At 30.6% G+C, this 15,188-nt stretch overlaps 1 protein-coding gene across 3 annotated transcripts in view; it reads right to left on the bottom strand.

Annotated features, from left to right (window-relative positions):
* The window catches only part of LOC129957560 (cell adhesion molecule Dscam2-like), a 317,574-nt gene that overhangs the window by 146,860 nt on the left and 155,526 nt on the right, over positions 1-15,188 (bottom strand). For all 3 annotated transcript variants that reach the window (XM_056069919.1, XM_056069921.1, XM_056069920.1), the window contains exon 6: positions 3,987-4,162. In XM_056069919.1, the coding sequence (XP_055925894.1) occupies positions 3,987-4,162 (176 nt within the window). The remainder of the gene's footprint in view (positions 1-3,986; positions 4,163-15,188) is intronic.

The following is a 15,188-nucleotide window of genomic DNA, read 5'->3' as shown; positions in this document are numbered from 1 at the left end:
TTTTTTCATGTACAATTACAATGAATTATTATCCTATTAATAATTTGTATGTTTATGATTGCATATATATATTTCGACATTTTTGAATCTCAAATATTTGAATAAGCTCATTCGCTCGATGAATTCCGGTATACATTTCTCGCCTTATTCAATGACGCGTCAAGGTAGATAAAAAAAAAAAAAAATATTGCCGCATTGAAGAAAGACAGTCGAATCTCCATGGCCGAATGGTCATGGCACTGGTTTCATGATCCAGAGACCTGGGTTCGAATCCTGCTAGAGACAATGCGATTAATAGTATATGTAAATACTTAATTCCTTGATTTCATGTTCCAGAAGATACTGGACATTTCTTTAGTTAACCAGACAAGTGTTCTGGACTTTTCTTACTGTCTCCAGAAAAGTATTCTGGAACTTTCTCTGCTTGTATAAAAGCAGAAGATTTGTCAGTTACTGTATTCTCAGTTCTGTGTTCAGTTAATAAATTGGTTTAGCCCTACTTCGTGTGTGTATTATTGAATTCTATACTAAAGTATCTACGTGACAATATTATCGGTTTACATTGCAAATTCCATTTTTAAAATTTCACCACATTACGAAACCAGCGGGAGTTGTCTCCTTAAAACTTTCTAGTATGCTTTATTAAGATGTTATCCTGAAGAATACCTTGCATGGCATTGGCGTACAATAGTTATGAAATATCTTTGGCGAGTTATTTGGCGATTAATCCCTAGCATGCAGCTAAATGTATCTGAAAATCGTATTTGTATTTTAGACGCTTTTTTCCCAATAGATTAATAAAAAATTGACACAAAACTACACTTGTAATCACAGAATCCAATACTGAAGTTTGATATATTTAAGTCATTGAGACTTTGAGTTACCGGGTTTACATGTTTCTGAAAGTACAGACAGAACGACGTTCAGTCACTTGTTGGATTTGGCTAAAAATTTTATAGGTGTCTATACTATAGATGCTAAATCTGTATACTGAATTTTATTTATCTAATCCTCTTCATCTTTTAGTTATCATATTTTATTTAATCAATAGCACAGACAAACTTCCCTGAATAGATTTCGTTCAAAATTTGACAGATATATGCAAATTTAGTGTTAACCCTTAACTGGGGAGGTGGGATTTACGATCAAAATTTCTTATGAATGCCTTAGTATGAAAAACTGACAAGATATTTCGCAGATATTTTTCTTGATATATAGATATCTTTTAGAAATTTTGCAAAATATATTATCGTTTAAGAAAGTAAATGCGTTGGAAAATACATTTTCTTCTCAAATTACATGTTACAATAAATCATATTCTTGAAATAACATATTACTTTTTAAATAATATTTATTTTTACAGTATGTGAAAGTTTATAGAAGACAGTACAATGTAAAATTCAATAATTATATGGAAAAACAAACAAATAAAATTGTAATGGGTAAAATTGGCTTGTGTGACTTTCATAGAATGGTTTCCTAGGGCATTTTAAACATACAGGTTAAGAACTTGTATAAAAATCAACCTATAAATTCTGTATATATATCTCTTGGTATATTAATATATTTTATAAATTTTTCAAAATACATTATTACTAGAAAAATCAATTATGTTTGAATATACAGTGGTGGTCAAAATTGTGGACACTTTTGAAAATCGTTATGTTTTCTAACTTTGCATGCTTATAGAAAATGTTACATTTCACAAAATGTGAACACTTACATATGATTTTAAAGAGAATTTAATGTTAATTTCAATACAAAAAGAAAAATTCAAATATTTGCAATACAAAAAAATTATTCTTACTTTAATCTGAATAACAAAGGCAGTGATGAAGGGGATTGTAATTTCTAACTTCCCTGACAAATCCCTGTTCTTGTTCTGGGAACCACTCAAATGTTAATAACTGCTAGCAAAAGCTGATATCATGTTTAAAGTTGGAAAAAAGTCATTATTGCGTTTTCTTCTGTAGAAGAAAGACTGTTTTTTATGTAATCGAATTACAAGTTAAAAAATTTTGTTAAACTTTTTAGTATATATTTGGAATTTTTGTAAATATTTTTAATATTTCGTCAAGAAGCAATGACATCAAATAAAAGAATAGATTGGGATTAGAAAGGAAACTATTATTGTGTTACATGAATGTGGTCTGTCCTATGCTGAAATTGCAAGACAAGTTGAGTGGTTCAGTGACTACATCTGGAGCCCGAAAGTTTTGTTTACAATATCACTAGACAAATTCAATAAAAAACAAAGCAGGAAATGGCTGAAAATGGTGCACCACATCTGTTGATGACAGAAGAATAAAAAGACTATGTCTCCAAGATAGAAGAATGTCATCAGAAGTCAACTGAATGATGCTGGCATTCATGCCAGTTCAAGAAAAATCAGGAGAAGATTATTAGATGTTGGACTAACAGGTAGAACTCGACGAAAAAATTCTTATATCAATTTACAGCAGCCTATAAAAAGATTGCAGTGGGCGAAGGAATGCATTAAATGGACAGATGATCAGTGATCACAAGTTATACGAAGTGAGAAAACATATTGTTATTCGGTAGTGATGGCGAAAATATTTAAGGCATAGAATAGGAGAAGAGCTACATCCTGACTGCATTCAGGCAACTATGAAGAACTCAGTGTTATGATTTGGTCATGCATACCAGCAGACGGTATTCATCTCTTTCATGTTATCGATGGGACATTAAATGCAAGAAAATACATCGACACTATTCAAAAGCAAAAACTTACACCTTCCATCAGTGATTTCTTTCCCAACAAAGCCTCATTTATTTTTCTGCAGGATTCAGTTCTTTGCCACATAGCAAAAATATCGAAAGAGTGGTTTAGTATAAATAGCACTGAATTGTTATTACGGAAAGGAAACAGTTCTGACCTCAAAACTATTGAGAACTTATGGCATCGTTTGAAAACTCTTATACATATCAAGCGTTCATCAAATAAAAGAGAATTAATTGAGGCTATAATTGTTTCCTGGCATCATTCAATCAGAAAGAGCTTAAAACTCTCGTCAGCTCAATGAAACATCAGTGTGAAGCTGTAATAATAATAAAAAAAAATAAAGGCTTCTCTACTAAGTACTGATAACTCACTACAGTCATCAGCATCTAATGTATCTCGAAAATTATTGCCACTCAACTTTTTTGTTTTGCAATTATTTGAATTTTGCTTTTTTGTATTGAAATCAGCGTAAAATTCTCTTTAAAATGATGTGTAAGAGTTTGCATTTTGTGAAAAAAATTTTCTATGAGCATACAAAGTTAGAAAACATAAAAATTTTCAAAAGTGTCCACAATTTTGGCCACCACTTTACATATCAGAATCAGCTGAATGCGAAGTTTCATCGAAAAACTCTTCTGTACAATTTTTCTTATCACTGAAATGACTTTTTGCTTCATTTAAAAGTGCCTGGAGCACTGCTTCATAATAGAATCAGTAAATTGGATGATATTTCGGGGCCCAGGTGTTAAACCTTGTTTATCACTGGGACACTAACATGGAGGTGCGGTCTTTGAGACCACGCTCAAAGAAATAGCTGAATTATTTTAAAAACATCCGCTGAAATCGGTTGAGAAAGTGCACCTGTAGTGAAGGTCACAAAACAGGAAGCAACAGGATCAATCCATTTAATTGAGCTAAAAGTAAAATAGGGGTGACCGAAAATTCACCGCTAGCGGTCTCACAGACCGCACGTTTCTAGTTACCAGTTAAGGGTTAATACAGTATACCAAATTTCATTTACCTAGTTTAACAATCGTTCTAGTCTTTGAGTAATTTTTGTCACGGACAGACATTTTCAAAAAAATGTTTTTTTCGAATCCAGGGAGGTCTAAAATGTGGAGATTCGTCGAAATCTCGAAATCGATTTTTCTGACAATTACTATACTTTATATTTCATATAGATAAAAGTAAAAAGACAATGTATTAAGAAGCATGAGATTTTTAAAGTAAACAAAGAGCTCACCTGTTACTATGAGAACTGTATCCGTTCTTTTGTCTCCTATACCATTCGTTATAATGCACTGATATTTACCCCCGTCAGATATCATGGCGTTTTTAATATGAAGAGTACCCGAAGTAACACGCGTTCGATGGTCTTCAATGACAGGAAACAGACCACTTGAAGTCTCCTTCAACCACCTGAAAAAGAAGATAAGAAATTCGTTAATTAGCAAACTTGAAAAAAGTCAACAAGAATTTTTTTCCTTTCCGATCCCTCCTTCACAATTTATTGAAAATTCGATTCATCGAAAATTTACTTTTTATGGGTTGTAAAAAATAATCTGCTGCTTATGAACAATTTTTGCTTTTGACTGACTTTGAAATTCTGTTTCAGTTGAACTTTGACCTTTGTGAAAGGGCTGATATATAGGGTGCTCATTTGCATCTCTAGCCCCTTCTCTTTAACTTCTGATAGAACATCTATTGCTATGAAAGGGGAGAATAAGTTTAATAAAAGAGCAATATATGCAATATGATGGGACCGTTTACAATGGCACATAGCGGAAAAAAATTGGAGTTATATTTTTGATTTCAAAGATGGTTCAAGGTAAAAATAGAATTCAGATAGAAAGTTGTAGAGCATTATTGATTTAATGATAAAACGTATCTTGCGAACATTAGTTATGAAAACAAAACTCTGGTTAACTCACAATTGTTTGTTCACAATGTTCGAAACTATGATGTCACGAAACGTGTTTAAAAATATAAAAAATCAGTACCATTTGCTGAAAACATTGGAGTTATCTTTTTTCATCTCCAAAATGGTTTAAGGTAAGAAAAGAATGGCGAATAGAAAGTTGTACAGCGTTATTGTTTTAGTGCAATAAATGCATCTTGCACACTGAGAAAAAGCGCTGTTAATGCACATTTGCTTGTTTGCGAGTTTTGAAACTATGACGTCACAAAACGTGTTGAAAAATATAAAAAATCAGTACCATTTGCGGAAAACATTGCAGTTACCTTTTTTCATCTCCAAAATGGTTTAAGGTAACCGCTTACGTTCGAAGGAAAAATTTTGAAAAATTGGATTTTTTAAAATCTATTTATGGTTTTCAGATGTATTGTCAATTAGAAACACTATATATACAAAAAAAATTATTTAAAAATAAATATATTTTGAAAAATTGGAAAATTTGTGGTAAATTTTAATGAGATTTAACCAAAACGGTTAATACTCTACACAAAATTGTACTGCACCAATCCTATTTTTCTTTGTACACAAGTTATAGAATATAATGGTGAATTAAATGAACCTCAATCTAAGAAAAATTTTGTGATGCAAAAAAGTTATGGGTACAAATATACTTACATATGCATTTTTTCCATAAATTCATTACTAAATTTTTCTAAAAACCCCTATAAATGAAAAAGTATTTCATCAACAATAAAACTTTTGGTTCATTTCATTGCTCATATTATTTAAAACATATGCTGAAATTTTTATGTAAATATCTTTATTAGTTTTTGAGATATCATGTTAACGGTGGAGGATTTTTATGAAAATTAAAGTTAAAGTCAAATTTTAGTTGAAAAATATGGTTCCTGTAATTAAAATTGCTTAAAATTCACCTGGATGATAGGTCAGGCCTTCCTTTTCCTCAATACGTAGGCATTTTTTCTTTCGGAGGACAGAAAGTGTTTTTCTTTGAGTTTTTGCTTTTGTTAGTGAAAGTCTTTTAGAATCATTAATTCGCTGTTTTTCAACTAAAGACATTCCACTTAGCATACAATGCCCTGCACTCAATTTTAAATTGTTTAAAATTTCAAGTAATCCTTTCATACCATTATTAAACTGAAGCACAGTTATAAAGGAACATAGCTGTAATGTTTGTAATTCGACAAAATGCTCTTTCGGAACAAAATTCCATAACATGCCGTTAAAACTTTCGTTGGCATTTTGTGTTTTTCCATGTAAACACTTACGTAGTAATTCCTGTTCACATAGTTTCATATAAACAGGTTTCACTTTGTTTATTATTTGTTGTGGAAGCCCTGCTGATTTATCGTGGAATGTTTTGTTATTAGATCTTTCTCGTTGATACTTGCACCAACTGTCGACACCTTTAGGACATTGACCATGCATTGGGTACTTCTTGCTCGAGCAACAATGATAAAATGCTGCGATAACAGCGCTTTGCATAGATTTTAAATTGCCTTTATTACTACTAATTGCAATTCCGTAGTAATTTTGCAACTTATCGATAAAGCGATCAGTGAGTTTTCCTTTCCCACCTATTCCTTTTGTACTTTTTTTCAGTTTTCGAAGGCGTGTTCCAACTCTTTTTTTGAATGTGGCCAATACATTCCAATTTCTTTACAGAGTCCTTACCATAAATGTCCTTTACAGCATCATAGGCCTTTGAATCTCCATCTCCATAGTAATCAGTATAAATTAATTTCCGGTTATTTATTGAACGCTCAAAAATACGGTAGGCTCCAACCGTCTCCATACGTGCAGCTGAACCATTGTGGTTTTTTTACCATGTGGATTATTTACAGTTTTTTGCTTTCCTGAGAAAGTTTTGCAAAATCTGCAGAACTGAGAAAGAGCTTCAATATCCAATACTTTGCCGGTGTCAATTGATATGCAACTTACAAGGCCATTCAATGAGGAAAAACCCCTCTTCTGCCAAGTGCCATCTACAGACACTCCGCAATCTACAATGTTACGCTTTGAACATTTTGAAATTTTTATTTGTTCAGCTGCATTTTCCATACTTTTTTGAGCAGCTTTAGATGCAGCTTTCAGAATTGTCAGCTCTTGCCTTCTGAAAGTTGCTTTAGAAAGAAAAGGCATATCTAACATGGATATCAGTTTCTTACCTGCTGTATATCCTTTTCCTATAAGCCTTAAACCATATACAAATAAAGTATTCACTTCATTAGCATTGTTTGTCTTTTTCGAAGAAGAAAATCCTTTAGCAAATGTGCAATTCTGGCATTTTAACAAAAAATTTGAGCACAAACCAAAACGAGAATCTTCTTCTAAGCAGAGTTTGTTTTTTAAACACATGGGACAACATAATATTGTTAACACTGACACTAGAATCTCAATGTTCATTATTCGATTTCCACATAATTCATTAGGATGCGAAGACTCTTTCAGTTGTAAATAGTTTTTACCACTGAATTTTGAAGAACTTGCAGTAGTAACCTCAGTAGAAGTAGCTGGAATTTCACTTTCAGTATCTTTTTGAGAAGACCCAGAATTATGCTGATTTCCGGAAAATTTTCGCTTCTTTGAGCGATAATTTGTTTTATGACCCATTATAAATGAAACTTTACGTTGAAAAATGCAAAAAATTTCAAGTAAATTCAAATTTTTTCCTTTTAAAACAATCAAAATAAAATGAGAAAAGCAAGCACGAGATCGTAAACACAACAACAAGTAAAAAGAGATGTTGCCAATTGTTCACAAAGAAATAAGGAAGGTATGTTTTAAAACATGTGGCTATGTCGCTAACAACCTAAAATAAAACTATTTTATAAAGTAAAAATCAAAGGAAAATATCAAAATTTGGCAAACTAAAGGATAGTTTTGGTTTCAGAATTCTCCTTCCGGTTTCGGAATGCCACTTCCGGTCTTGTTTTGTTTCGGTAAGGTATTTTATAATCGCTATAACTTTTTTTCTAATTCACTTAGGAACAAAAGATAAACTGATTTAAAAAGAGAAAAGTTTGAATTACAAGAAATAATAATAAAAAAAATTCGCCAATGTGGTCGAAAACCAGTGTTTTCAACGTAGGCGGATGCTAAGAAAAGAATGGCGAATAGAAAGTTGTACAGCGTTATTGTTTTAGTGCAATAAATGCATCTTGCACACTGAGAAAAAGCGCTGTTAATGCACATTTGCTTGTTTGCGAGTTTTGAAACTATGACGTCACAAAACGTGTTGAAAAATAAAAAGGAACTATTTATCAAAAGATACACTGTTACTTTCAGTATTCAAGCTGTTCTATGTTATAAATACTACAGATTTACACCAACGTTTTTAATTTCACCTTTCATACGTTTCAGCGTATCAATTGATGAGCTAGCAAAATCATTAGTATATCATCAAAAGTTCCGCAATGCTGACCGAATTGTCATATATATTTGCTGATTGAAATACTCCAATCGGAAAGTAGATTGAGGACATTGTTGATAACCCTTTCTCCCTTTATCCATGTCATGTAAAGGTACAATTATGGAAAATGCGTTTAAATGCATAGTTTAAATGTTTTGTTCTTAATATTAATGCACAAAAAGTGCTTGTACTAAATAGACAGCGTTTCACAACTTTATCATTGACATTTCCCCTTTATCTTGTCCGGTTTTAGAAATAGGGCAGAAAATTCTGAAGTTTATTGCCAAATGGCTCTGTAAGTAATCACATCACTTAGGGCAGGAACCTTTTTATTATACTTAGACGTCATTTTCATGACTATAAGTCTAAACGTAAGAGGGATGAAAGATATTTAAGTGGACACCCTATATATGCTGTGACAGATCTAATCTTGCATCGCCAAATATGTGGAGCCAAGTCTATAAATCATGGGGGCATAGTAAAAGAGAAGGTATTTTGAGTCAATCTCATAAGTCATGAGCTTATGTAAAAATATAATAATAATACATTGAACCAAACCCGTAAGTCACAGCTTGGGGCATGAAATGTAGCATTATGTGTTGACCAAGGGATCTTGAAGGACGTAGATAACACCTGAGATTTTTATGAGGGATGAGGACGCCAAAATATGGAGTAGATGGCCTTTTTGAAAGAATTTTAGACGAGACGGGCTGATTTGGCGCACTTAAATTTCCAACATCCAATCAATAAACACCAAAGAATACTCGAAAGAACATAAATCTACAATAATTTTAAAATGTTGCTTAAGGAAATAACCAGTGATTACAATCCAAGACCATTGATTTTTTTTTTCTTATTACATCGAAATTTGTTTAGTTCATATGTTGAATTTCAATCAAATTTCTACGTTCAATGCTAACTAAATATACTGATTGTGTTTTTCTGCAAAAGAGAAAATACTCCTTGTTTATTTTTAGACTTTAAAACTCCAAGCTAATTTAGAATGACTTCCGCAAAAGAAGTATAAAATAATTTTTCTTCAAGAAGGAAACAAATACTGGAGTTGTGATTATCCGGATAGCAAAACTGCAAGTTGAAGGTTAAATTCAAACAACACTTTAGCAATGAATGTGGGTTCAGTGTTAATTATTACAGAGATCATAAACAACACGCCATAGATTTTGCGTTTCATAAAAAAATGAAAAGTGAAATGACGCTTCATGGGTTTTTTTCCTTACTCTCAAATATACATCTATCTTAATGGATTATCTACATCAAATATGGATACTGCCGAACAAAATATATAATTAGTTAGTTAGTTACCTCCACTCCTATTTGAAAAGTACTTCCTACAACATAAGTTATTCCATGACCAATGTTATACATTGGATTTCAACCAGGATTTTATCCCCATGTCGCGATGTACGTATTTCTGATATGCCTATATTCAGTATTAGGTAAGCTCAACATAGTTATCTACACTTTTGAGATAGAGGGTGGGATAAGTACTTAAACTGTGGGTAGCATTTTTGAAACTAATCATCAGTATTATTACTCTAATGAACTCATCACTATGAGCTCGGATAACTATGCAAAATTGATGGCGTTTTTTTTGTTTTTTTGGCTATCTTATCATTTTTGAAAGAGGAATTTGTCGGTTTGAGGGGAGTGTCCCGGTGTTCTTGAACTCAATGTTCCTAAATTCTGAACATAAAGGATGAATAGAGTAATGACATGGTAATGACATTACTTATGAAGTGGTTATGCTTTGATAATAAAAGAAATTATTTAAGAGAGTAAATATAGAAGGACAATGGTGCCTCACCATTTAGTTACATGATCTCTATATCCAACATAAAGTGTCCTTTGTATAGCTTCAAAATGCATCAATAAACTATTTGAAACCATCAGATAGTACCTAGACAGTTTGTCAAAATACTTTATAAAATATAAATGTTTTGATGACAAGATTTTTAAAAAAAGAAATATAAAATATAGGCAAATAAATTTTTTAAACATTGCCAAAACTATTTCAGCTATTTTAGTTATTGAATGTTAAGCGTGAATTTTGTAACCTATTTACACGACAAAAAGTCGATAAATGTTACATTATTGCTGTCGATAGTTATTACATAATTGCTGTCGATAAATGTTACATTATTGCTGTCGATAGTTATTACATTAGATAGTTATTACAAAGTCGATAGTTATTACATAATTGCTGTAGATAAATGTACAATCACACCATCTCAAATTGCCTTTTTCATTAATTCCCCTACGTATTTTCCATTTTTTTTTTATGTCATTCAAGATTGCTCTGAACAAGAGATTAAACGAAACACTGGCGAACAAAATCGTTCGACGGTGATGATTAAATCTTGCCAACGGCATTTTGGAATTAAAAAAAGGGTGATTATTAAGTCTCTCGTCGAATTTGCATGTAGATGAAATTCTAAAGCATAATCAAGGATGACAAGTTTTCGCATTTAAACATAAAAATAAAATAGTCGGAACAGAAAAGAAAAATCTAATTTACGAAGTATGTACTATATTGCTAAAAGTCGATCATCGACTGAAGAAAGGAATTAGCAAGAAAGAAATCCCCCGTGAAACTTAAAAAGAAGAACATTTTAACAAGACTGTCAGTTTCTAAAGACTGTAAAGTTTGAGCAGAGCTTTAGAAAAATAATTATTATAAGCCGTGAAGAATTTGAATTTCAACCATTACCCTAATGAAGAATGGAGACTCTAGAGAATGTGGCAAGTGTAATTAAAGGGACATTTTTTCCCCTGAAAATTTTGATGCCTTCATCATTTATGAAGGACTAAGGAAATGATACATGGGTGAATCCCAAAGATCTTAATGAAAGCTGTTCAAAAAAAGGAACTAAAAATTTGAAACAACTGAAATTTATAAAATTCATATAGATGTAGTTTTTCGTTGGTTGAGTTATTCAGTCTTATTTGGAATTTCGAAGAAATTATTTCTTTCTAATTTAAATCAGAAATTATCTTTAGTTTCCTTGATTGATTTTTATGAAAATTAAAGTTGATCAGGGCTCCATACAGTGAAAGAAAATTAAAATTATTTAATTTTCTATTTTTAAAGGTCATTGTCATTGTTGTTTAAGATATGACTGGAATAAATTGAAAGGATTGCCTTGAAATAAATATAAATTCAACAACTTTTTATTTGAATTTTAATTTGTTTATATTTTATGTGTATAGTTATCTTATGTGTTTAGCTTTATGTGTATAGTTATCAAAGTAAAGTTATTAGATTATATTTTCTATTTTTGCAATGTGCATTTTTGTATTTGTGTTTGTTCTTACACAAGAATCTAATATCCCGCTCAAAACGCCCTTTCTTATTTTTTTTTTCATATTCCAATCTCTTTTTCTCTTTATATACCAGGTTTATATAGTTAATTCCTGACTGGAGACATGAATTTACTCATGCAGCCACAGACATCGAGTTAAAATGATTTTTTTTTTTTTTTTTTTTTTTGTCTTTTGCAAATTGGGTTGGAATTTGTTTTCGAAACACAACAAATTTTGGAAATCATGCAGCTACCAAAAGTATTAAAAAAATTAATCTTAAAAATGTTCGAAAACAACACATTTTGGGAATCATGTAGTTACCAAAAGTATTAAAATATTAATATTAAAAATGTTAAATCTTATAATATTAAATGTTGGAAAGATACTATTAAAAAAACCTAAACAATCTTTTAGCGAGTATTTGCTTCATTTAGCTATTACGGAATTACACTAATGTTAATAACTGTTAGAATTTATCATACAAAAATGAAAAATATAGCCTTTTAAAATATTTTTTCGAGAATATTTTTTTATTCATTTTGCCTTACTCAAATTAAAAGTAGTTTCCGAGACAAGGAGTGAATGACTCCATAAATAACAACAAAAACTTTGAAAGAGAATAATTCATCTATACGCAAATGTTCATACTTAGAATTTTACCAAACCACTATTGAAAGAACAACTTGAAGGTATTTAGGAGCTGATTGTATTGAAGGATAAAATACCAGGTGATAATCAGAGCTAATCAACAACGTGAAGACATTTTGTCTCTCGTCTCCAGCAACGGATTAAAATTCTATTTTAACTATGACAACAAATTTAATTATGACAATCGAAATTTCATCACACCGGTAATGGACTTCAGGAAGTAATTTGATATTATTTTTCGAAAAGAAAATTAAGAGAAACGAAAAGCCTCACCACCTCTCGGGTTACTGTGTTGTATAAAATATTATTTTACGAATTAAGGCATAAAGACATCGGTTTAAAATGTTTTTATCGTTCTGAAACATGCTATAGAACATGTTCAAGTTATTCAATATTTTCTTTAAAAAATTTAAATGATATTATCATGTTTTCATCTATAAACTTTTAGTATATCATGAGAAATATCACGGGTACTTACAGTGTACCTCATTTTCCTAATCTGCCAAATTGCTTGTGTTATCACCATAAACAGCGTCTTTGAAGTAACTTCATGGACATAAATCATGGTTTAAGGCTTGGTGATCGGAGTGGCCATGAAATTTTATAATGATTGCTTATAACTCGATCATTAAAGAGATGCTACTTAAATAAAATTCCGACGCATCAACGTGAAGGGAAGGAAAAACGCTTAAAAAATCGTGTTACCAAAACTGCCATGATGCTATAGTTGAGACCTTACAAACCGTTTTAACATCTACTCAAAATCAAGCAGCTTTTCATTGGGCTAATCACGGACCCAACTGTCGATTGCTGTTCAAAGAAAAATTATTGAAATTATGGATGACTGCCGTTCGAAGAAAAATGACAAACTATAGCCTGTTCAAAGGAAAATAGCTGAGATTATGGCTGATTGCTACTCAAAGGAAAATAGCTGAATTTATAGCTGATAGCTATTCAGTAAAAAATGACTCAAATTATGGGTGATTACTATTCAAAGGAAAATAGCTGAAATTATGGCTGATTGCTACTCAAAGGAAAATAGCTGAATTTATAGCTGATAGCTATTCAGTAAAAAATGGCTCAAATTATGGGTGATAACTGTTTGAAGAAAAATGACAGAAATTATGGCTTACTACTGTCCAAAGGAAAATGGCTGAAATTATGGATGATTATTGTTCGAAGAAAAATGACAGAAGTTATGGCTAACTGATATTCAAAGAGAAATGACTGAAATTTTAAATTATTACTGTTCGAGAAAAAATGGCAGAAATTATAGCTGATTGCTACTCAAAGGAAAATGGCTGAAATTATGACTGATAGCTATTCAATAAAAATGGCTGAAATTATGGTTAATTTATATTTAAAGAAAAAATAGTTGAGCTTTTGACTGAATGTTATTCAAAGATAAATGACAGAAAGTATGGCTGATTGCTGTTCAAAGAAAAATGACTGAAATTATGGCTGATTGCTGTTCAAAGAAAAATGACTGAAATTATGGCTGACTGATATTCAAAGAAAAATTATGATGATAATTGTCATACTACAACAATCGGGGTTTTTAGAAGAATATAATAGAACTGTATAAATGGAAAATATAAGGAACTTTTTTGACCAAAACCCAAAAACTGTGGATGTTAATATTTCCATTTAGGTGAAAACGGGTCTCATTCCTCGGCAAATTGTTCCATGATCAATTTTATTTAACAATATTCCTTTACTAATCCATTACCCCTCTAGTGGTGGGTTTAAATTTGAGAAAAATATATTCTTCTGTTACTATTATCAGGTTTGACAACATTTTGTCCAATAGTTTTTCTTTAATGACCTTTTCACAGAGGAACTTTAATTATGAACTACTCACTATTATTCTCTTTAATTCCTGTACTGTACTCCTGTTCACCGATATTAATGGAAAATTCACCGATATTAATTTCAATTGGATGTCTAATGCATAATCGGATAAATATGATAATCACGGCTTTATTTTCAATCACACTTTCATGCCATGGAATTGTAATAGACAATAATGCCATGTTACTTCAAACACTAATGCCATGCTATTTTAAAAGACTTGAATCTGTTACATTATTTTTTTTTTTGTGTGTGTGTGTACACTGGAATTCTTAATAGTCCCATGTTATCATCATGCTGCTTAAAGGTGACTATCCGAGTGATTTCCGGTTGTTTTTTACTGCAATGTGAATTCAATTTCTGAAGTCTCACATTATATGAGGACAAAATAAACTGAATTTTTTTTTTATTTCATTTTTTCGACAATAGAATAAATTGACGTGATAACATGTTTTATGGAAGAAGGAAATCATTTGAATTTTATAACATTAAGACAAATTAATTATTAAATAAAGACAAATTAATTATTAAATTAAATTAATTATTAAATTAAGGCAATAATTAATTAAGACACATTAATTAGCAAATTAAGACAATAATTAATTTAGATAAATTAATTATTAACCTAAATTAATTATTAAATTAAAACAATAATTAATGAAGACATAAATTAATAAGAAAATTAAGACAATAATTAGTTTTCTGTATCCGGCAAAAATTATTTGAAAATAAATTATCCAGATTCCGAAAAAAAAAATACTATTTGACGATAATTAAGCTGTATTATCAAAAAGATGATTTTATTTTTAAATTTCAAAATTATGTAAAGATCAGTTTCGTGGATTTATATTTTAATAAGTTATTGCAGGAAAATTCCAAAATCTCATTTCATTTTTAAGTAATTATGGACATCATTTTATTATTAGAAAAGATAAGTAATGGTTAGAAATGATTTTTAAAAGTGTTTTCCTTACACATACTTGAGATAAACGAATTAAATGTCTTCCATTAAGCAACTTAAATAAATTAGGTCATACATTAGAGTATTTAGAAATATTATCTTTCTAGAGAATAAGAAAAGAAAGAAATCATTTAGAGAGATAAAAATCTAATAATTTTGCACTTTGCGGCATTAGATTTAATTTGTAAATCACTTCAAAGTACAAATTTATTTTCCGAACAAAATCAAAATAGCTAATTGAACGTTTTGTAAGAACCCTATAAATGCATAAAAAATACTGATGAGTTCTTCGAACGCAGTTTTTCTGAAAAGGCTT

Source organism: Argiope bruennichi, chromosome 11 (assembly GCF_947563725.1).
Source record: "Argiope bruennichi chromosome 11, qqArgBrue1.1, whole genome shotgun sequence".
In the NCBI taxonomy this organism is placed as follows: Eukaryota; Metazoa; Arthropoda; class Arachnida; order Araneae; family Araneidae; genus Argiope; species Argiope bruennichi.
Note: the sequence above shows the minus strand (reverse complement) of the source record. Positions and strands in the feature narration are given on the sequence as shown.